The sequence below is a fragment of the Agelaius phoeniceus genome, chromosome 2 (genome assembly GCF_051311805.1).
Source record: "Agelaius phoeniceus isolate bAgePho1 chromosome 2, bAgePho1.hap1, whole genome shotgun sequence".
In the NCBI taxonomy this organism is placed as follows: domain Eukaryota; kingdom Metazoa; phylum Chordata; class Aves; order Passeriformes; family Icteridae; genus Agelaius; species Agelaius phoeniceus.
In genome coordinates, this window is record NC_135266.1 from 94,586,501 (window position 1) to 94,610,606 (window position 24,106).

At 44.0% G+C, this 24,106-nt stretch overlaps 1 protein-coding gene across 4 annotated transcripts in view; it reads left to right on the forward strand.

Annotated features, from left to right (window-relative positions):
* Positions 1-24,106, forward strand: part of LSAMP (limbic system associated membrane protein) — a 990,108-nt gene that overhangs the window by 938,309 nt on the left and 27,693 nt on the right. For all 4 annotated transcript variants that reach the window (XM_077174291.1, XM_077174290.1, XM_054653635.2 and 1 more), the window contains 3 exons: positions 16,820-16,954; positions 20,704-20,824; positions 21,787-21,935. In XM_077174291.1, the coding sequence (XP_077030406.1) occupies positions 16,820-16,954; positions 20,704-20,824; positions 21,787-21,935 (405 nt within the window). The remainder of the gene's footprint in view (positions 1-16,819; positions 16,955-20,703; positions 20,825-21,786; positions 21,936-24,106) is intronic.

Genomic DNA, 24,106 nt, shown 5'->3' on the forward strand with positions numbered 1-24,106 from the left:
TGGTCCACCCAGGTCATTCTCTGTCCTCCAGCAATGAGAGAATTTTAAGGGCCCTTTGTTTATAGAACTGATTGATTCATTGTTTTTCCTTCATGGACAATCTGTCACCTCCCTAAGTTACTTATTTAGTTGTTAACAAATGAGAGTGAAGCATGGATATATGCTCCACACTAAATTTTCAATTTTTGAGAGCCAGTATGCATGAGAATGCTGGATTGACCTCTCTCTGTGTTTGAATCCCTCTTTTATACCACCATGGTATTTTCTGTTGTTTTCTTGCTTTCTTGTTTATGTGCTAAGCATCAAAGCTACTACATGCAAAAAAAATTTAATTAGCCTTGAGCATCCCACTAGGGTCCTCAAGTACAAACAAGCACAGACCTTTACCAGTTCAAATCAAACACATCTTCAGCGGGTCATCTTCAAGGAAATCTCCAGCAGCATAGCTTCTGTAAGTGAAGTTCTTTGCTGCCAACACCTCCAAGTGATTTCTCTTTAGCTGTAGCATATTTCTTCAGCTGTAGTGTATTTTTTTTACCTTCTCTGCTCCCCACCCCCTGGTTCAGTTCTTTACAGCTTTGAAGTAAAAGGATGGAGTCTTTTCCAGCCATGTGGTGCAATATGGCATCATCCCCCTTAAAGCAATTGCTGTGTAACAGACAGCTATAAAAGCAAAACAAAGCTGCAAGTATGAGAACTCTTCTCAATGTTTCACCAATACAGTATTCCTACATGAATGTTCTTTGTCATTCTAGGAGCTCAACTGAGTTGCAGTCAGGTTTCAGTCTTGTGGACATATATAGAGGTGGAAGGAAAAAAGGGTTCAAAGATAAAAAGGAGAATAATAGGGGAAGGGGAGGAGGGAGACGTAGCAAGAGGAAAATCTGAAAAGACAAAAGAGGTATAGGAACTAAAGAGGGGAAGAAAAAGGTGAGAAATTTGAAGCGGGGCTGTGACGGGTAAAAAAGCAGGAGAGGTGATTCAGACATCTGGGATGGCAAGGTCTGAGGCTGAGAGCTCTTCTTGGCAGAGCAGAGCCCTGCAGAATGCTATATAATCTCTATCAGGGCCCTTCAGTTTAGAGGCATATAAATGGCGTGGGGTTTATTGCAAATTCTGGTTAATAACTTTCTCGAAGGGGAAAACTTCTGTATTCTCTTTGAAATACAATTTCTTGTCTCATAAATTGAAACAGCTGTGGCTGTTCCCTCTGCACACAATTTTTTTTCATCTTCTGCCTTTTTTGCTGGGTGTATGCGTATGACTTTGCTTAATGATTTTTCTCTGCAGAAGGGACCCAGAGTGTGGTGCTGTATACAGGTTTGTGATCAGTGTCTTTGCACAAGCACAAGAAAAATGCCTTGGGCATTTTCTGCTATTAGAAAGGAACAAGTGTTAAGCTATTAGTCTGAATCTAACTTAGACTGAATTTCTCCTGAGAAAACTCAGTAAGAATTTCTGCAGCCTCATTCCCTAGAAAGACTAAGCTGAGATTTAATCTATCACAGGTCCAGACTCTGGTCTCGGACCTGTAAAAGCTGCTTATACCTCCATAGCTACCATGTAGAAAACAGAGCAAAGAATATAGGTGAGGATCTTGACAGCCTGTATTCCTGCCTCATCTCTTAAGGCGTTGCTTCCTGCACAGGGATGGGGGTGGGCACCACAGAGCAAGTGGGGAGAGGTTCCCCTGCCTGGAAAGGGGAGCAAGACCATTTTCCTCCTTGTGATTCTAAGTAGTGCTAGATATTCTCTGCCAGCATCAAACCATCTCAGTCTCTCTGAGGACTCCTAAATGTCTCTTCTTTCTTTTTCTCCTTTTTTTTTTCTTTAATTGAAAGAGCCAAGATTGCCTTTAGGCTTGTGCAGATATCAACCACTTTTGAGGATGACTGAGTGTACAGAAACACAGGGACTCAAACCTTCCTGCCTTCAATCTGCTCCCAAGCTAAAGTGGTCAAATCCCTAAATCATTAAACAAGTGATATATGAGTTAACATAGCATGCTGACAGGACCAGTGTGCACAAATGTCCCAAGGAGGTTCAAATTCAGAGGGCTATATGTCACCTTCAGCCAACTTCTGTTTGGAAAGAGCTCAGGAAGGCTTTGGGATTCAGTAAAGAAATACCTGAATCTCAGTTTTTAATTTCTCCATCTCTCTCCCATGACTCCCTACAAGTGCCTCCTGCTAGAAGAGGTAAGGGGTGTAGAAAAAAACAGAATTCATCAGATCTGAGTGCAGAACTCTTTCCCCTCATAGCAGACCTCAGCCTTCTCATTGTATATAGCAGATCAGAGCCTTTTTGGGCAAGCTGCTTGTTCAGGAGATCAAAAGCAGCAAAGCCATTTCTCCTGTTGGGTAAGGAAACAGACCTGTGGTCTCCAGCAGGTTCAGTTTCATCCTCATCTCCTCTTGCAGCAGCTTCCTGCTTGAATTCCAACCCATGGGCTCCCTCCCACTCCTGCTGCATCCAGAGGCCCAGCTCCGCTGTGTGACATCAGTTCTGCTGGTAGAGCTGGGACATGTGTCCTTTGCCCATCAGAACAGATTGTAAGTGAGGGCACCAAAACCTCAAATCACCCCGGTGACAAGTGACTGGAGAGGTTCTCTGTTTCCTTCCCCCCTGAACCTCTTGGCAACCACACTCACCTTCAGGCAAACCATGGTGTGTTCACAGAAAGAGCCCTGGGGATGAAGAGCAAAAGAAACTCATAGGGGCTCTTCCAAAGCTACATGGAAAGTGCTGCAGATTTTCTTCTAGGTCTCCTGCTGTGCTGGAATGAGGGGGGACAACTATGATTTCTTCTTTGTATTTTTGCTCCATGAATTGCAGACTTTTCAGAGGAGCTCTCTGTATTTGAGAAGGTAGCAATAAGAGCACTTGTTTGTCTAGAAATAGGATGGCTGTTCATGTGGTGTATTTTATCTGCTTTTAATGAGATGAGACAGGCAGAAGGTAAGGAGGGAGAGCCGGCACCAAACATTCCCACTCCATCCCAAGCCCTCACTACCAAAGGTCATGGGAATTTACATTTTTTCTCTTTGTATGCCTCTGCATGTATACACAGAACTTAAGTGTCCAAGGCCCTCAGTGGTACTGCCAACAGCCATGAATTGCCTGTGAGCAGTGAAATTGTTTACCACAGATCAATATAACAGTAATACATCTGGAAGACTCTGGCCTCTGTTACCCCTTGTATGTTGTATTCCCAGCCAACACTAACTGCATTCCCCATTGCTTTCCCATGGCAATTCACCTTGCTCAGGGCTCTGCTTGTTTGCCCTAACCCTCTGCATCCCTTCACTTCTTTTTAATCAAACTTTCATCCCTATCTCATGCTCCGTGTCTCTTTATTTATTTCCTTTTTGGTCCTTCTCCTGAAGACTTGGGTCTTACAAGCTATCTTCTCTATGCTACTTTTTAAATTATTTGTTGTGTTGACAGTTCTTCCCCTGTTCTCAAGTCTCCTTTCTTCTCTCTTCTTCCCTCTCCCCCTGTACATGCAAGCTCATACTGCCTGAAAATTATGTCAAGCAAGACCTTCTACTCCTGAAGTAGTGAGAAAATACAGTATGCATTTGCCATTTTAATATAGTTAACATTCCTCCCTTCCTTAACTGTTCTGCAACTGCAGACTGCAGACTGCTGAGATTAGTGGCATAAAATCCCACCAGGATATTGACATAACCTACAAGCCAGGAAGTTGTTATAATCAAACCCAGCATCCCTTTTGGAATGCTGGACTTAGAAATACAAGGACAGCATTTTTGAGAGCCGTTGAGAAATAGGTGTTTAAAGAGAGGGCGTTTGAAAACCTGGTTTTTAATATTATTTCAATAGCTTATGGTCAAAGTTGCAGGATTTTTTCCCTACTGAATCCTAGCCTATACAGAGTACTCAGACAGAGTACTGGTGCTGCAAAGGTGATAGAAAGGAATTTGATTGAAATGCTGGTTATTAAGAAATGCTATTATCCAGTAAAAGTGCCATAGGGCCTCAATCCAAGAGGCCCAATAGATGATTACTGTGGATGAATTCTTAGTCCTTGGAGGCCAGGTGGGAGGGCACAATTGTTGTGTTTTTCCCCCACCCACAGTAAAATTTAGAGCGGCCTTGGAGGAGCCACCCATAAAAAAATGTCTGTTGTGTTCTTTGGAAAGCAGAGAACCAAAGAAAGAATAGAAGATAGTCCAAACTATTTGTCATCCTCATACTCCACCTCTCTTTGTTTCCCTCCCTCTGAAACCCACATAAAGCAGTTTGTATGTTAGGGTGATGAGAGACAAGGGGAGATTTCTGTCCCCAGCTGGTGATCAGTTTATTCACGGAAGTATGAGGATTGATAGCACTTGTCACTAATAGCCCAGCTAATATAGCTGCAGATGCTACATTTAATCATATAAACTGTGAGGCACAATTGCAGAGCAAGGACCTCTGGCCTACACCACTGGAAAAGGAAGTGGAGAAAATTCCTAAAGGGCTGATGGAGAATTGCAATGGTCCTGCATCCCTGTGACAGGAAAAAGGAGGATGTGTCCTGCTTATGCATGACACTCTCTGCAGGATGTGTGTCCATGCACATATGTAATTTAATGAGTGCACATGAGGGAACCAAATGAAAGGATCCTGTGCATGATAGCAAGATATGTGCAGGAGAAAGCAGGGAGCTCCACTGCATGTAGAAGAAATGAAAGGAGTGGTTGAGGTAGGAGGGTGTGCCCTGTCACATTTGTCTGTCTTTCATAACACTGTATTCCTGACACCTTTGCCTTGATATCTGCAGCCAAAAGGAGTCAGAACATTTGAGAAGATGTGGTGCTGTCCATCAGCACAGCTCATCATCAGCACAGCTCAAGCAGGGAGCACCCTCCATGCAACTAAGACCACAGCCCTCCAGCAAGGATTCTGTAGTGCTGAGGACAACTTAGGCAGAAAAAAGGGAAGGTTTGGGCTTTTTATGGCCCCCATCCTCAAATGGCAGCCTCACTCCCCTTCTGCTTTCCAGGAGAGTTTGAAACCAGGTGTTACAGATTTTCAGCCATTAATGAGGGGTCTTTTCCCACCTGCCAAATGTGTTATGTCACAGATATGCATGAGGCTGCATGGATGGAGGCACCATGAAACACTTGGGAGGCAAATGATACTCCATACTTCAGTCCTCCACATGCAGGTCCACAGACACTCCCTGGCTCATCCTCTCACCCTCTCCCCTGCCTGCCAGCCTTCCTCCCTTCACATCCTCACCTAAATGCTCTGTCCTACTTCCAATCCCACACCCATTATTCCACGTGGTTTTTCCACCACCTGTAGACATGCACACATATGTGCAATCTAATCCCCAGGCACCCTCTCACCCACCTGCATTTCCTCTTGCACCCCCACAGTCTTTGGCACTGTTTTCCTTACGATGCTCAGCAGCTCTTGCCCACACACCAGCTGGTACTCACTCATGCTCACCAGCCTCTCCTGTTCTCTGTCTCCGAATGCCCCATGCTGTAACCAAGCTGTTACTTGTTCAGTTCAGTCATGTGTGTGTCCTGTCAGACACACATCTGCAGTCAAGTGGCCCGGAACAAGACCAGCATGTATCAGGGTTAAAAATGAATATGCCAGGAACGTCCCTCTTCTCTAAACTCACACCCTGATATCATATCCCCCAGGGGGATCAGTCTGTGGTGTAAAGAAAGCTGTTGGTGGTTTTCACTGAAGGAAAGCACAGGGGAGGAAAGTCCAGCGCAACACCTAGCCCTCCAAATGAAGTGACTTGTCAAGTATGCAACTGTGGCAGGGATTTGAGAAGCAGTAAATTTAGCAGCACTCACTTCCACTGACAACCTGTCATGTGCTTGAAACATAAATAGTGGTGGAGACAAATCACTGCTGTTTTCCTATTAAGCTTTGGCCCACTGGCCCTCTAGCTTGCCAGCAGCATTTCTACCTGGCCTGCCTGTGTGCCTTGTCTCAGGGACAGATGTGCCTCCCCGTTAGAGGCTTTGGGAGAGTCAGGACAGGTATTATCATGCTGTTATTTCCTAGGTGTCCTTGGTGTCTGGGTGCTTGCTCCTCAGCTGATGGATTTCTCACGCAGGCTGTGTGCTGCTGGCATCTCCTACTTCCACCCAAGGTTGAGGAAACATGGACCCTCTCCTTAGAGGGCTTATGGTTTTCACCCCTGCCCGTGGTTTCTGCCACACAGACTGGCAAGGTCACACTGATGGAGTAAATGAGGCACTGATTTGAATAAAAGGGTAGAGGTGAAGTTTTCCAATGCACCTGAGTGACTTACAGGCACAAATGCCATTGAAAACCAAATGGTCTTGTCCTGTTAAAGCATTTAGTGGCTTTTGGAAACTCTCCTTTCAAATATCAATTATTTTATAACCATTTAATAAAACATGCCATCAGTAGCTCACATTAATCTTTACAGAGATGAGAGACATCCCTTAGTGCTTTAAATTGAGGAACCAGGGATTCAGTACATTTCACCTTCTTCCCTCTCTCTTATCAGTTTTGATGCCTCTTCCTCTCCTCAAGAAAGATGAAATCATGGCTGTGATTAAGGTGGCCTGCTCTGTGCTGTTTAATTAGAGCAACTGCTGTTTCAGTTCCAGTGAAATTCTCACAGGTGTGCAGTTGCAAAGCACTCTAATGAGACCCCTGCCTCTCCAGGAGCTTGGCAGAAAGGAGCCAAAGAGTCCTCAACATAACACGGATGGTTTTTCATGCTTTCTTGTGTTTTTTGGCTGACTGGGCTTCTGTTGGAGCAAGACGTTTCTCTTCCCACAGAAATCAAATGTGTTTGGGGAGTCAAGAGAAGATAAATAAATGGATTCCTGTCCATGATGGTAATAGGGGGATTCAGAGAGGCGAAGCCCAGTGAGACACATTTTGATTGACATGATTGGCCATGGTCTGCTCATGCCAGCACAGCTACAAGTTGTTGGAAATTTTATGTAATCATCAGAATAAGTATTAGGAAGTTGGTATGAAGGTAATTAAATATCTTTTAGGTTTGTCTTCATACACAGACCCTTCCTTACCCCTTCCTAAACTTACGGGGTAAGCTGTAAGAAATCAGAAAGGAGTTGTTTTCACTCTGTTTCTTCTACTTACAGTTTTCTGCTTTCTTCCATTCTGATGACTCCTTTCTTTTTTTTCCCATATATCTGAGAGAGAAACCCTGTTTCACAGCCAGGATTTTCAAGTGTGCTGATGGCCAACAGCCGCACTAGCAATGGGAGTAGCTGCATCAGGGAGCTACAAGACCTCAAAATCAGTGTCTGTATTTCCTCTCTGCTTGACTCCCCTGTAGGACTACGCAAGATGCAGCATTAGGCATGGAGTAAATGCCTTCCTTCTCCTTCACAGCTACTGCCTTGCAAGTTTGAGAGAGGCTTTTTATTCTTTGGAAAGCAAGGGAGTGGCTAAATGCATAAGAATTAAATATCCTGGACCGAAGCAATCATTTATCTCAACTGCTATCACTATGAATCATCGGCAGGCACCTCAGATGATAATATCACAGGAGCCAGCCCAATTGATCAAAAGTCTCTGCAGCGTGTGAGCCCAATCTCTTCCTGGCAAACCCCACCCTGCCTCAAACCTCTGTGATTCGCACCTTGATAACTGGCAGTATCTGATGCCTGTGGAATCCTGAATTCAGCTAGTTAGTCTCATCTCCAGATCCCTTGTTGTGCTCCCCACAAAGTATTCCCTTTTCCTCTTCCACCAGGACCAGATATGGGGGATGGTGTCACGAAATTACTATGTTGGATCTAATTGAGAAACATTGCAGCAAGGAGAGGGGTCAAGAGAAAAGCAAACAAAACGATTTTTCAAGAAGCTAATCCACCTATACAAATATTGGCGCCAGGCATCACAACACTCTGGCGTGTTTTTGAAAGGGTAAATCTTGCTAAGGGGTGGCTTAACTCTTTGACCTCATTTCCTCAGTTGAAAACTACAGCGGTTTAAAAGCAGAGTGGCTCGATCCAGGCTGATACAGAAATCCCAGTCTTTAGGTTTTGTTTGTGAAGTTGGTGTTCAGAGTAGCCTCGATGAAAACAGGGATAAACTACAGGAATTGCCATCTTGCAAAAGGACAGGAGATTCAGGGGCCATGTTATCTGGTCATGAACCGTTTGGCTTCAGCTTACAAAGAAAGAGCCACAGCAATGCCTAAGCCTCTGCGTTAATGCTCTTTCTCATTTTAAGTAAATTTTTGCCAATTTGTAATTTCTCAAGACTTCTTCCAAGTTTCAAACATATAAGAAAATAATTCTGTGGGCTGAGTTGAATCATTGAGGAGGAGGAGATCGTCAAATTTTTAAAAAATTTTGAAGTTAGATTGAAGTTCTAGGTTCATCATTACTCTCTCATCCCAAGAAGTGAGCATAGGACAGAAGGGAACAATCACCTTATATTTAAAAACAGAGAAACATTCTGGTGGATGCCTACAAAAGCAAACCACTTGATTCATGCACAATAGTATATTGAGCATATCTTGTGCTACATAATACACAAGAGACTTTGTAGAGAACACAACAAGGATTTTTAAAGATGCCACCAAACACAGACCGACCCCTATAGTTCATAGATTGAGCGACTGGCACAGTTGGTACCAGTGAGTGCCGTCACATGAGGTTTCCCTAAAGTCTGGGGCTGACAGAGTGATTTGTGGAATTAAACTAGGGACTGCATTGTAGTCCATCATTGCTCTGCACTGGTAGGACAGAAATTATACAGTTCAGTCAAGCTTCTTGCCCCAGAAGGGACTTGTTGCTGTTAGTCTTCTCTTTGGTCTTGTGTTTGTGAGGAGGAACTTATCTTTAAACTGTACAACAATGATAGTGCAAGCGCATTGTCCAAAATAAGAAATTTTGTAGGAAAAGGAGTACATGAGGTCAAATGAAAGGAAACTATCTGACAGAGTCACTAGAGACTGTAATAAGTTGACTGCTTGCTGTTGTATTTTATGCCTTTCATATGTGTCCATGACATGCAAGAAAACTCAGTCCCCTGCATCAGCTCTTGGCTTGCATTGCCATCCTGTGCTTAGCACAGTGGGAAACAAAGACCTATTGATTACACACCCATGCCCCTGAAAACACACCCTGATGTTCCTCTTACCAGGGCCAAGTGCTGGCCCATCCTCTTCTTGTAGGTGGTGGAGGAAGAGGGCACAGGACCCTGCAGTGCTGACCACACTGCTGGGAGCCAGACTGGTGTGCTGCCATCCACAGGTGCACATTGAAGAACTCCTGAGCCTCAGCTGTGATTCTTTGTCTGACCTGTTTTCAGCCTCCATTTTGTTAGCTGCTCCAGCACTGTCCTCACAGCCCTGATGAGTTACTAGCCCCTGCCTTCCTAAGGCTCTCAAAGATGTGGTGGCATCTCATTGATTCATCTAGCTGATGATGACTCCTACCTCATATTGTTTTAAAATACCCTTCAAAAGGCAGCAGGCAAAAATTTTGTGATGCAGAAATGGTGCAGCTATTGGTTTGTTCATGTTTATATGTCATTTTCTTGGCAGTAAAATTAAGGCTTGGTGTTTGGTAGCATAGTCATGATAATTTGCATTGCAGTATGCAACACTTAGGGAGTATAATATTGTAGTTGTGACATTACATGACTTAATTTACCTCATGGTTCATAATTTACTTTATATATTGGCTTCACAGCCAAGTTCTGTTCAAGAGTAATTAATCTATCCAAAAAATGTTGTTTGTGTTCATTAAAAAAGTGTTAACAAATTTGGGCTAAATTCAGTAAGTAATTTTGAGGGGAAAAAAAAGTGATCTTCTTTAACATGAAATCATGTGATTTAAATTGTATCTCAAATTGTGGCAGAACATTATTCCTTTTTCTGGTTCAGCAAAGAAAAGGAGAAAACCAGAAAACCACTGGTCAAACAGAGGACTTTGACCTGAAGTGGGTCTGGATTTTTTCTGGGGAGATGGTTCACTTTCTTTCTGGTGTTCATATGTGGATTTCGAATGAAAAATCGAATCAGCTGCTAAGATGAAGTCGTATATTGCACACCTGCTCCATGCCCAGACTCCGAGCTGCGTGTGAGAGAGTGTGATGACCCTTAGTGGTCATTTATAGAAAAGAGGGGGTGGAAATTCAGAGATACAGCTGATCTGCTGAGGCTGCCTCAGGCAGATGACCCCCGCTGACACACACCCACAGCCGGAATGCAAACTGCATCTGAGCTGTCAGATTTTGGCTTCCAGCTCCTGGGTAGAGCCGTCAGCGATGGGTGAAGTCCCAAGTGGTTTGGTCAGTGCTGTCCCAAGAGAGAGAGCACAGAGACATTGTTCAGTCTGAGAAAGCTGCTCTGAGTCTGGAGGGTTTTGTTTGCATGCTGGATGCATGGAGTTTGAGAAGAAGGAGCCCATGAAAATCACGGGCTCTCTTAACCCTGGTCATGCCAGCGGGTGCTCGTGTTCCCCCAGCCAGGGAGCTCCTTGGGCACTGTCCTTGGCTCAGGAGGCAGGGCAGGCAGTTTTGGTGCAAATAAGGTGCAAATGTGATTGCTGATGAGCAAAGTCCTGGTGAACGCCAGGGGAAACCATGCCAGAGTGTTTCCTCCCAGTCTGACTCATTCTCATTCATGAAGCCAGAGCCAGGCCAGAGCCCTTCCTGGCACTGCTCTAGTTTTTTGGTTTATGTGTAATAGCTACAGACCTGAGGGCATGGGAGGCATGAGGCCAGCTTAAACAATAAATACCCTGCTGTGCTTTGCTGCTTAAACAGAGTAATTACTGCCTTACTACATGTGACCCCTCTGTTCCTGTCCCTCTGGCAGTTGTTATTTCATGGCTCCCTTTACACAAGGGATGGCTGTGCTCCTCTCCCAGCTGTACATCTCTCTGTCTGCCGCTGTCTCACCTCCCGTCTCTCTCACTCGCTCTGTCTCAATGTGTTTCTCTTTGTCAGTAGCTGAATATCATTTTCTCTTTTTCCCAGTCACTGAAGAATCTCCCTTTTTTTTTGAATTTCTCTCTCCCAGCCACTCTCCCTCTCTTCATTCTCCTTCTGTTTTTTCTCCATATATTTCTGTCTGCTCTCAAGCTTTCCCCGTTTTCACCACTTTCCATGCTACTCTAGGTTTTCTGCCTGCCTTCCTTACTGTAGCATGCTAGCACTAGTTGTCCCTTTGCTTATCCACCATCTGCTTCTCTCTACTGATCTCTTTGCTAAAAACAAGCCTCTTCAACTAACGGATGGGAAAAAATGACAAGCTCATTGGAATCTGTGATGGCTGAGGAGACAGGGACTGATAAATGAAAACTTCAAAGTTTTGCATTTAAAAAAAGAAAGCCCTCAGCTGGAGGTAAAACAATAAAAATCATGTCAAAGGCTCCCTTAGCTATTTTTGTCTTTCAGAAGCTTGTTCCTAGGGAATAGAAGGTGCAGAGGGAAGGAGGAAAGTTAGGTGAGCAAAACCTCAAACACTAAATGGGGAGTGCAGAGACAACAAAACCTGCAGTTCAGCAATAGAAGTTGCTACACACAAAAAACTTCAAATGGCATCCATTGATTTCCAATCTTTTTTATCTCCTTGCATCTTGTTTTAAGCCCAACAAAGATGCATAACCCATTCTGCTCCCCTCTTTTCACAACTACAAAGATGCTTGGAGGGAAAACAAACATAGTAGCAGGGTGGCTGATCTCTTTCTCCACATGCCAAATGCAAACAGATACTTTCAGCAGATCTAAATTTCAGTTTAATTTAAGACCACAGCAGTGTTTAAAAAAAAATAAATAAATAAGACAACTAAAGTAATCTCTGCACAAGAAGAAGCCCGGTGCTGGATGCACGGACAAGAGAGGAGATGAAACAAAATGTGTCTGCCACCTCTGGAGATCAGCTTCCCCTTTGGAGATGTAAAAACTAGGGCATGAAGGGAAAGGCCTCTCTGGTAGAGAATGTGACTGAATGCATTGCTTTCAGGCCCTGACTACCTGAAAGAGCTGTCTGCACACAGTACAAGTGGGATTTTGACTGGGTGTAGGTCATTTGTAGAAAGGAAGCATTTAGCCTTTGAGGAAAGAGTGATGGTGCGTGGCAGTGCAAGGGGCCATTTGGGTAGAGGTGAGAAGGGCCCATAAATGCCTGGGGGACACGTCAGTCTGTGTTTCTGCACACACAGGTGGATTTATAGATGTGAAAACAAATAAAATACACAGTATATAAAATACAGAATATAGCATATAGATATATATCATATCTATATGAGAGCACAGGCAGGTGTGCACAGCAACAGGACAATATGCAGAGCCAATGGGGTTGTACAAGGCTATTTCCAGAGGGTAAGGGGAAAGGAAGGCTGCTTGCCAGCAGGCTAGCATAGCCAAGCAGATTTGCTGTTCAGCTTCATTATTTACTGGGTCCAATTAGGAATCCAGGGGATAGGCAATGTGGCTGAGGCAAGCAGGCCTTCAAAGCCTTGCTGCTGCACACATCAAAGCTGCTGCCGCAGATCCCTCTGCAAAAAAAGGCTCAGCCAGCTCCAAGCAGCAGCAGCTGCCTGGCTCACGCTGCTCAGGGTCGTTCCCTCTTGGTTTGATTGTCAAGCCTCCCGGGCTCATGCTCTCTCTATCTCCAGCCTCCAGAGCAGAAAGCTCCTCTTTCTGATTCACTGGGACAGAGTTAAGGAGCTACAGCTTGGCAAGATGGTGTTTAATGGGGCTGGAGCAACAAACCAAGCTAACTAGGAACATGTGAAAGACAAAAAACCTGCAGGGAAGCAGGTTGCCTGCAGTGATGCAAGGGGATGGTTTAGGATGGTTTAGAGCTGCACTGAGTGAGAAGTCATCCACCTAGGGAAACCTGAAAGGACCCTCACTGAGAAAGGGCTGTACTGAACCAGGCAGAACATCCAGGAGACAACCCTTGTCAGCAAGGAAGCTTTGGCAGTACGGTCAGAATTTCATCCTTTGATAATCTGCTCAAGGCAAATGTCTTCTCCTAATGGGAATGGAGTGGCTCTCTTGCCAGGAGTTGTCAGTCCCTCTTTCACCTAATAGAATATGTTCATTGTTATCGGTACCAAAGAGCATTGTCCAAGCCTTCTCCCTCCCTGCTTTGATAAACTGCATAGTGACAACCATCAGTTCCCTACCAAAGCTGGCTCCTGTGCAGAAACATTTGTAATTTCACTCGATGTATAAAGCTCTGTTCCTGGTCCCCCCACCCCCTGTTTGCCTTAGAGGTTAGAGTTAATATGACTCACCTAATCTGGCTGCCAAAGTGAATTAGTGAAAACATCTCTACAGCTCTCTGCAAGATATCACAACCTGACATTTCTCTAACACACTGTGATACATCTTTCCTCTCCCTGCTCTGTACTACAACACCTCAATTTTATATAAATGCTTTTTGTTAGAAATGGTTAATGTGCTCTTAGAGGGGACAAGGCGGCAAGGAAAAGGGTCTGTCCTGAAAGTGAGAGCAGCTCAGTTCTTGTAACAAAATGTTGATGCTCAGGGTCACCAGTGCAGAGAGAAGAACAGTGCTACCACTTATACAGCAAAAGACTGTCACAGAAACTTTCCCTGAAGTATTATGTTTATATGTGTGTCCTAAAGCAGGGGAATGAGGAGCTGAAATGGGTTATTGATGTTTTTGACATGCCCTTTAGAACAGAAGTCCGGCCTTTCAGTTACTTCCAGAGCACTCCACTGGGCAAGCCAGCAGATCATCATGTCTTGGCAAGGGTTCTATGTAGCTGTGAAAGCTCTCCTGTCAGACATGGTACACTGTACACTTCAAGTGCATGTATGTATGCAGGGGAGAAGCTCAAAAACATCTTCCCTTGGGAAGGTATCTACCCTTGTAGGTTACTTTGGAGCTCCACTGATGCAGTTCTCTGACAGACTTAACAGCACCCGTAATGAGGGTGCCACTCCATTAGAGCTGGTTAAGTCACCCTCAACCCTGTCTTCATTATGGTGACAGTCTTGTGACAAGGGCAAATTGCAGGAGAAGCAAGTCTCACTTGGAATGAACCCTGTGTATAAACAAGGCAGAGTTGCAAAACAGAGGCAAATTATGTTTTAACCTTTTCTTTGTGAGTCTTTCCCTGATGTCTGATTAACTTTCCAGTCAACTCACTGACCTGCCAACTGGGAGTGCTGCTGTGAAAGGAGAGGAGTGTTGGTTGTCAGCTCAGTTTGGGGGTGGGAGTTTTAAAGTGCTTTATTAGCAGGTAGCAATGCAAGCAATACGCCATAAGAAAATCTGGGAATTAAGAGAGTTTCCCAACAGAAATTATCCCTGCTGTAGCAAAACCAGAAACAATGTGTTGCCTTCACAGACAGCAGCATGGTGCAGTAGTTGCAATGCAATCCTTCATTTGTGTTCAGCCACGGTAACACCTCATCTGAAATGCTGTGTTCAGTTTGGGGTATCACACATTCAGAAAAATGTAAACTTGTCAGAGAGGTCTAAAAGCAAAGAACAAGAATGATCAAGAGCCTAAAAAAACATCACCTACAGAGGAAGTTTGAAAGACCTGGGCAATGTTCAGCCAAAAGAAAAAAAAAAAAAAGATGACAACTGAGGGAGGAAGTAAGTGATTTAAAAGTTGATAAAAGGCTATTGCAGGGAAGAAGGGAATGATTTGTTCTTTTTGTCTGTAGTGGCTAAGACAAAAGTAATAGCTTTAAATTGCAGCAAGGGAGACTCAGGTCAAATTTCAGGAAACTGCTCCAGTGGTAAGGACAGCAAAGTCCAGGAACAGATTGCCAGGAGTGGCTGCAGAATCTCTGCCACTGGATGGCAGAGGATGGCTGTGTCCATGACATGACTCATGTGTCCTGCCTTGGGACTGCAGAAAAGATTAGATGGTGACTGAAGTCCCTTCCACATTTCTGAGACTCACATAATTCTAGTCCTACTGGGGTTAGGACTCCCTAACATGTTCATGACTTCCAGCAATAAAAAACACCTGTGAAAAACCCACTCTGCTTCCTTCTACAATGACTCTTCACAGCATCAGCCCCAGCACAGGGCAGAGGACTGAGAGCCATGTCCTGGCAGAAGGAGCCAACTTTGCCTCCTTCCCTTGTGCAAAACGCTGCTGCCATGCAGGAAGGTCCTGCAGCAGACTGTTGGGGGATGCAAAAAACAAAGCAGTTGTAAATTTTAGACATAGCAATGAGATTTTTGCTACCTGAACATCTGGTAGGAGCTGGAAGAAGGGACTGCTGATTAACCCTGCTGAAAGAGAGGGGGAGCTTTTGTCTTTACATGAGTTTAATAGGTACACTACTGTTTTCATGCTGAGTCTCTGTGACAGGGGGTGGTTTTCTCCTAGAATGATTCTGAAAATTGCCTGTGAAAAAGAAAAATAAAAAAAAAAAAGACCAAAATAATTATGTAAGGGACAGAGTTCTGAGAAGATTTTGAAGCTTCTGAAGTTCTTCTCTGATGCTGAAGGGAATTGCATTCAGCTGGCATCACCAATGTGTGTGGCCAGGCTGACCTGGCCAAGACACTGCAGCAAGTCTGTGCCTCTGGGGTGGGATTTGTTGCAGGTGGCTCCATGGGAAGTTCAGCTCCAGAGACCAGACTTAGCCACTGCTTTCATGCAGTGCCATAAACCAAGGTGAGCAGTAGGTACTATTTGAACTCTCTCAAAAACTGCACTTTTGTGAAATGGGCAGGGTTTCAGAAGTGCTCAGCACCTGTTGAGCAGAAAATCCATTCTGGGCAGAGAGTTTTTTGGAAAATCTGACCACTCTCTGAGGAACCTGAATGGGAGCTCTTGTGATCTGACTTTTTATTTTTTTTTTTCAAATCTGTCTTTTACCATTTTAGGGTTGGGGGCTGATTTCTCTAAACATACACAGGCACACAATTGGGGCTTGCCATTTCCAATGCTGCAAAGCAGTGCTTGCAGCCCTCTGAGAGGAGGAATGTGCTTCAGATTCTTTTCAGGAGGTGACTTATTTTGCTTTCTTTTTTGAAGGAATAGGGTAGATATACCAATCCTAATATTTCATGCTTCCCTGGCAATTTTCATGCAATGAATCTAATATGTTTTACATGGGTTAACCTCACTGACCTGCTCAAACCAGGAGGTGATGGGAGAGGGGGGGCTATTTGCCGCAGTTTACAGAGGGAGAGCAAAGGAGTGACTCACTCAAGGTCACACAGTGAGTTAAAAGCAGGGCCACAGACCTCCCCCGATTCCTGCCCCCATCCATAACTCCGACTGACACTCAAGTCACTGTTTTCCAAAGTGTGTAAGTGAGGCAGAATGCTTTAAATGTGTCGTTTCATATGTACAGTAGCTCAGGGATGCGTGATGATTATTGGTCTCTGCAGATCAAATTATGGTTTGTTTCTCTCAGTTTGGCTGTGTTTAACAGTAGCTTGATCTGATCGATGGCACTTCAGGGTGGTGGTTGCTCTGGGAGACAGAAAGATATTTTTCCCAGTTTTGCAGGAGAAAAGGGTGCTGACAACACATCTGAGGACCCAGCTAGCCCCAGGTCCAGCACATCACCCACAGCATGACTAACCTCTGGCAGTACTCAGCCATCACAGTAGTGAACTTAGTCTGATCTTACGTGGTGGACATTTTGCTTCTCAGCCTCAGCAGCCTGCGAGATGCTATGGATTGTACCACCTGTATGGTGCCTTCCAGATTTGCAGTTTTCAGCAGCTTCTGAAATAACTTTAAAACAGCTCATGACTGTTGCTTGTTTGCAGACTCCATGTTGTGATTGTTCCTCCATAGCAATTTCCTAAATCTGAAAGCCTAACAGAACCACTCTCTGTATTTTTCTGTCCTCCCAGGCAGAGAGTTTGAAGGTGAGGAGGAGTACCTGGAGATCCTGGGGATCACACGAGAGCAGTCGGGCAAGTACGAGTGCAAAGCTGCCAACGAAGTTGCCTCAGCAGACGTCAAGCAAGTCCGGGTCACTGTGAACTGTGAGTACATAGCAGCTGGGGCAGGGCAATGGAGAGAGCTTTGCCCACAGGCAGGGGTTACTTCAGGATAAACAGAGAAGCATTTCTGGGCTTGGATTATACAATCTGAAGAGAGGACGCTGAGAAAACTATCTGCAATCAGACACTTGCCACAGGGTACAGTTTGTGCTTTAAACCTAGTAATATATAAAAAAAAGGCTGGGGGAGGTGTGGTACAGAGAGACAGACAGAGAGGGAGAAAGAGAAAGAGCTGTGATTTGCCCCCGTCTCTCCCCTCCGAAACGCTGGCAATGCCTTGTTTTCACTCATTGATATTCGGGTGAACAGTAGCGTGAAGAGAAGCTTCACCAAGGCAGCGGGGAGAGATAAGGGAGGGCTCAGCTGGCTCAGAGCAAACACATGCCTGCCTGCACCCAGCCATCTCTGCAGTGCCTACACAGCTATCACAGCCAGGGCACACGGGGCAGAGGCACGTGCTAATAACAGGGTGCAAAAACTTAACTTTTATGCTGGTTTCAAGTCATTAGTTTAAAGCTCTGTCTAAAAGACCCTTCATGCACCAGTGCAATACAGAAAGGGGTTTTGGCCAAAGGATACAGCAATCCCCTAAAAGCACCAAGTAAGCTGTGGCTCACTTCCACACATGTGGATTGGGGCACGGATCCCATCCCATATGTGCTTAGACAGATGTCCACTTCACTCTGCTGGCATGCTTCTCTCACAGGACCACAAGATATTTCAAACTGATGTTACTCTTTAATCCTGCCTGTGTATATGTCCACCTCCATACTTGTATGGCTTATATTTGGCACTTGAGTGATGTAAAGTGAGCTATCCCCATGCACCTGCTTCATTTCCTTGCTTGGAGGCTAATAACTTTGCAGCAAGGATGGATGAATGGGATGTATGTCCTCTCCCGACCTTCTTCAGTTTAAATTGAGACTTAAACCAGAATATTAACTTAAATTGAAATTGGAGATGGCTACAGACATAATTCTGGGTGCATATTCATGCCTTGATTCACAAGAAGAACTGCTAGGGAGCAGGTTAGGGCAGAGAGCTGATGGCATCAAGGGTTTCAGGCAATACCAGTCTTAATTTGACTGTAGGTGATTATAGCACCTTTTAATACCATTCTTGCTCTTCATTTTTTTCCCTTGGTCCCATGTGAGCCATCACATCAGATCAACTTTTCTGTCTCGCTTAGAAGTTGAGGATATAGGCTCCCTGCAGCATCCTTCGAATCTACAGTTTTTTATAGTTCCCTTAGAAATTGGGTGGCAGTGGTTTAATATCAGCTGCCTCATGGGCCAAATTTGGCATTAATATGAACTGTAGTAGCAGATTTTCTGTGCTGAAAGTATACAAGTGTCAAAACCAGCTGAGTTTATATACTGGAGACTTTCCATGAGAACCAATTAATAGTTTCAAACATTTCCGTGAAACATAATTTCAATGGTGCTTTAATGTGTTTGAAACAGATTGTTTGTATAAAGTCAGAATGTTTGATTTTGATTTAGTTTCAACACATAATAACTATGCTACGGTAAGATCTTAAACATTTTAACTGTTGAAAAATATGAAAAAGTGATGTTAATATGTGGTGTAATTTGTAATGTAAGCAACTTAAAATTCCTTAAGGACAAATTTTGAAAGAAAGGGAAATAAATCTAAGAGACTATGAGGACCAAGCAGAAAAAAAACCAGTCCTATTAGAGGAAAGAAAACTAGATATTTGCATACATCCTTCCTCATCCTGCTTTGTTAAACAACACCACAAGCAGCATAAAGCGGGAAAACCACAGTAAATTTGAAAAATGAGGATGAAAAATAGGGCCTGTCCAACCTCAGGAGCTTCTTGGCCATCTCTTATCATCTGCCGAGGACCACTGTCAGCTCAGACTGCAGGAGAAAGCATCTCACTTTGCTTTGGTCTCACACTACCACCTTCAGGCTTCCAAAGCAATTGCCCTTGCACATCACAGACAGGGAAACTGAGGCCTAAGGAGAGTGGGAGGAGAACAGCTAAAGGGAACCCACCCCTGGCTTCCCAGGCAGCAAAAGCTACACGCAGAGCAGCTGATTCCTAGGTGCAATAGGCTGGTTTGTTTGGGACTGCCACCTGCTCCTTCTCCCGGGAGGGCACTGCACCAACTTCTTAAAGTGGTGAATATGGGGACTGCTCAGAGTGAGGGGCTGGGCTCCCTGGCAGCAGGCCAGAAAGCAGACACTTGCTGGAATCATTTCTTACAACCATGGAGAGATGCCTATTCATTCTGTGACTCACCTCTTGTACCAGATTCATGAAATTGAATGGTTTGCCTAAGAAGATAGACTGCTCAAACCAAAAAATCAAATAAGAAACGTTAAAAAATCACCTTTGCTATCCTTTTCTTATCCCTCCTCCTTTTCAAATTAAAACATTTACATGAACTCACAGCCTTTGAATGTAGGATCCTATTTATGTAAACTTATTAATATTTATGATGTTAGAGGGCGCACTGCAATATCCCTAAAGCCCTGCATAAAATCCCGATTAAGGTCAGGGAAGGGATCATATTGAGATGGCTAATGTGTTCACAAACAAATTTCCTTCCCTACATTCTCCAGACAGAATTATTCTTTTTCTTTGACTGACATAATCTGTTTTGCTGCTTTTTTTTTTTTTTTTTGGCCTTTCAGTTCTGGGACAGATACAGATGGCAGAGTGTGTTTCATGGTAACTTGAGTCTCAGCAAAGTATCTGTCTGAGCCGCAGCCCTGTAATCTCAGGGTATGCAAGTATTAGTGACGAGAGACAAGGCACTTATTCCTTGATCCCTCTCAGCAGCCAGGTGGAAATAATTCTGCCTTTTAACATGTAAAGCTTATCACTTAATATTTTGAACATGGGGCTGGGATTGAAGATGCTGGTGCCTACCCTACCTGCTATCCAGCAAGTACTGAGACCAAGCTCCAGCAGAGCACACCAATATGCTTTGCAAGTTTGGTTTGCCCATGGCACAGCACTCAGACTTCAAAGTAAGCAGAGGTGGGAGCAGCGTGCTGGACTGAGGGCAAACTTCAGGCAGAGCAGTCACAAGCAAGCCCTTCTGGAGCTTTTCACAAAGCACTATGTCCAGGTGATCAGGATTTGTAACCTTTGACACCTAAGGGAAGTGTCTCAACATTAGCTCTCTGAGTTGCACCCACAGCTTCTGCTAAAGTTCTTCTCTTTGAAACCATTAATGTATTTCTGTTTTATACATGTTGCCTCAGTCCTTTCTTATTATATTTTTGGCATTAGGCAAAGAGTTTGTATGGAATATAATTTTCACGCTAGTGTTAAACTCTTACTTTATTCCTTTACTTTTGCTGTCTTCTTTTACCCTTGATGAAGTCTTTCTCTCATCTTCTTCTCTCTGATAAGCTCATGTGAACTACAGATCCATAGGTAAATATTAATAAATTGCAGAAGTCCATCATTAACCTTAACTTTGCCTGTGTATGCCTATGCATTTATGACAGAACTTTTTTCAGCAGTGCTGAAGAGAAGCACGTGTAAGGAGTGCTGCTAATGTTGTATATCAGGGAATGTTCAAAGAGCAGCATTCTGCAGAGGAGCAGGGGGGAACAAGGGCCACAGCAGACAGCTGCTGCGGGTCTCCAGTGGCCCAAACAGTTTGCACGAGGCAGGCAGCCCTGACATAGTTTCACTGTTTTGTTCCACCTGGAAGTGTGTGGATTGACCACGTGTTTCCTTCCTGCAGACCCTCCCACCATCACAGAGTCCAAGAGCAATGAAGCGGCCACGGGACGACAAGCCTTACTGCGGTGCGAGGCATCAGCAGTGCCCACGCCCGATTTCGAGTGGTACAGAGATGATACCAGGTAAGGCCTTTAGCTCCCCTCCTCCCTCCTCTCTTCGTCAGTCCATTGAATAGGGGCTCCTGTCATCCTCCCCAACTCCTCTCAAACAAATTGCTCCTTACAATCCATTTGAGTCACAGTGTCCCATCAGTCTCAGCAGAGCCAGCATGGTCATGCTGGCAGGAGGAGGCAATTCCTCTCTGCACTGGGGATGCTGAAGGAAGTGCAGAGGAGGGAGCTCCTGCCTTGAAGTCAATTATGGGCCAATACCCAATTAATACACTGTTCACATGTTAAGTAGCCCATGATACAGAAAAAAAAAAGTAGGTATTATAAGTGTTCAATTAGGTAATGCTGCTCCAGGTGCATTCTTCTAGGGAAAGGAGCTGCTGAGGTATGAGATTCCCCCACCTGTGCGACCTGAGCCTCTCAGACTTGCATATGAGAATAAATGAGAATAGAAAAAGGATCTGTCCTTCTACCTAAGCATTTACCTAACATTAAGAAGTTGTGTTATTACCCTACATTTTAGGATAGCCAGCCCTGAACACGGTGCCCAGGTTCAGGGGTGACTCAGCATTGCTATAGGCACATATTGAGAATCTGTGTGTTTCACTAAGAATATGATGCCCAAGTACAGACTAGCCTTCAGCTGGCCATGGTGTGTTCACTTCCAGAGTGACTCAGTGCTGGGTAAATGCTTCCTCCCTTTCCCGTGTCTTTGCTTGGTTCTTCACTGATTTACCAGTGGCATTTAATCCCACTGAACTACTACATTCCTTTCATTCCCTCCTCCTGTTTTCCATCTTGGTCTCTTTCTTTGGTCTTCCTTCTTTGGTCTCTTTCACATCCCTTCCCTGCTTCCCTCTATCCTCACCTGCCAGCTGGGCTGAATGACTTTGCTTTGCTGTGTGCTGGGGAGGGATTTCCTTCCCAGTACACAACTGCCATTGCACTAAAAACCTCTTCTCCTGCCTTCCCAGGATAAACAGCGCCAATGGTCTGGAGATAAAGAGCACGGGGAGCCAGTCTCTGCTGATGGTGGCCAATGTCACTGAGGAGCACTACGGGAACTACACCTGTGTGGCTGCCAACAAGCTGGGAGTCACAAATGCCAGCCTATACCTTTACAGTAAGTACGGGACAGAGTGAAGGGAGGCTCTCACAAAGACACGGCTGTGCAGGAAGCACATGATAGCCAAAACTCATGAAGGAAGGCATCTGCTTGACAACCCAGTCCCCTCAGACCTCCAGCTATGACCTGGCTTCCAGCATTCTGCATTGGATACCTAAGTGTTCATACTTGCCTTGAAGCACAAACAACCAAATCAAAAGGTTTACAGTCAAGCCCTTTGATTGACTGGCTTTGCTGAAGACAGATTTTATTAAAATAATAAAAATGTGTTTGTTTTAAAGCTGGAAACAAAAAGCCCTTTAGAATGACAGCCCCTTTAATAAGTAGACAGAAGGCCAGGGCTCGGAGGATCCATGACAGCTGAGAAATGACAAGTAATTCAGAGAGATGGAGAGAACTAGCCACCGAGCCTGAGGAGAACAGTGACAGAGTCAAGAAAAAGAGAAATTGGTTTGAAACTGGAAGGGACAGAAATGAGAAAAGACAGAATGATTTTAAAGGGATATACCATAGGGACCATGGGGGGAAAGGTAATCAACAGATGAAATATGGAATAAGGTTCCTTGGATCTCATTCTGCTACCTTTCAATGGCTGAGTTTGTCTTAGTAAGTATAAACACACAGAAGCTGGGACTAGACCAAGCACTAGAGCAGAGTTACCTGCTGATTCTGAATTTTGCCGCTGATTCAAACCTGACCCTAAACAGAGGCCCCGCCCCTCACCTACCATCCACACACACATACAAACTGTGGTGTATTTAAAATGCAGTTCCCAATTCCAGGTCTAAAACTTGGGCTAGATTTGGCCCACGTGTTATTGGCATCAGAGATACACTGCAGCAAAATGACCCACTCACACAAATGAACACGTAGACACAAAAGTGACTGATGGCAGTGTTCCTGTGACGGTCCCAAATTGAATTTAAACTCTCATGTCATGACCTGCATGTCCTTTTAAACAGAAAAAAAAAATAAGCTGTGTAAAGCAGTCAGTATAGGATGCAGTTTGGTCTAGTTTCTGCTCTCACCAAAAAAAACCAAAGTTATAGTTTGGTTATTTTTAAGAGATGGGAGGAAAAGGATAAAGCCATGGGCATTCTTTGTTTACCTCCTTTGGATTTATTTCATGGCAGCTTGAATTTTTGTGAGTTTGGGTATATTTTGTGGCAGCTATTTTTTAAAGAACAGATATTATCATAAAAGAACATATATTTGATTTCTTGTAGCATTGCAGCACACAAAACAAATTTCTACTTTGAAAGTCTTTTCACCCTGGTCTTGTGACTGTCATGAGATTAAAAAAAATCCTCAGGCAGCAATCTGGAACAAAATTTTCAAATACTCCAGATTTGTTCTTGCTGATATTAATATAATTCTAAGTTTAGAATCCATTCTTTGTGACTGAATTCTAAATTTGGCCCTCTCTGTTGCTTCCTGTTACACAGATGAACTGAAATGCATCACTGAAACAAAATATAAGATGAAATTCAATCATGTATATATGCACATATGATTTTAGTTGGGGGCTTAGTTTTGCTAGGGAAGCATTTTGCATGACTCCAGAACTTCACCTCAAAGGATCTCAAAGGATTTGCTAGTAATGAATATTTAAATATCACAAGTAATTTAGAAATGGGCGAGTGTTGCTGGCACCATTTTGCAGTAGGAAGGTACAGAGTGAAGAAGTGGTTTACCCATGGTCATAAAATGAGTGGCAGAACCAGCGAGAGACCCAGGGAAACCTTGCAAAACCTTGCTGTAAACTGTTCCATGAGGAAATGTGGCAACTCTTAAAGATGATTTTCAACAGTGAGGATCCTATTTTAGCCCCCTTTTGATGTGTATGAAGAACACTTTCTTTCAAGTTGTTTGATTTGGTTTATAATTTTTTAGAAATTCAAGGCCTGTTTATACTGGAGGACACTAGAGAACTTCACAAGAGCCACGAGAATGGAAGTGCAGGAGCTGAGAGAGATTTGATGATTTTTAGTGAAGTCTTTCTAACTTGTTTTTGCTGCTTGGTTAATCCCTACTTTTTTCACTGTGCAATTGCTTCATATTGTTCCAGGAAATCTCTGTTCTTCTAGTTAGTGTGGAAGAAGGAAAGGCAGAGAAAAAAAAATAAATTCAGGCAGACTACAGCTGCTATTTTGAAAGTTAAGAAATCA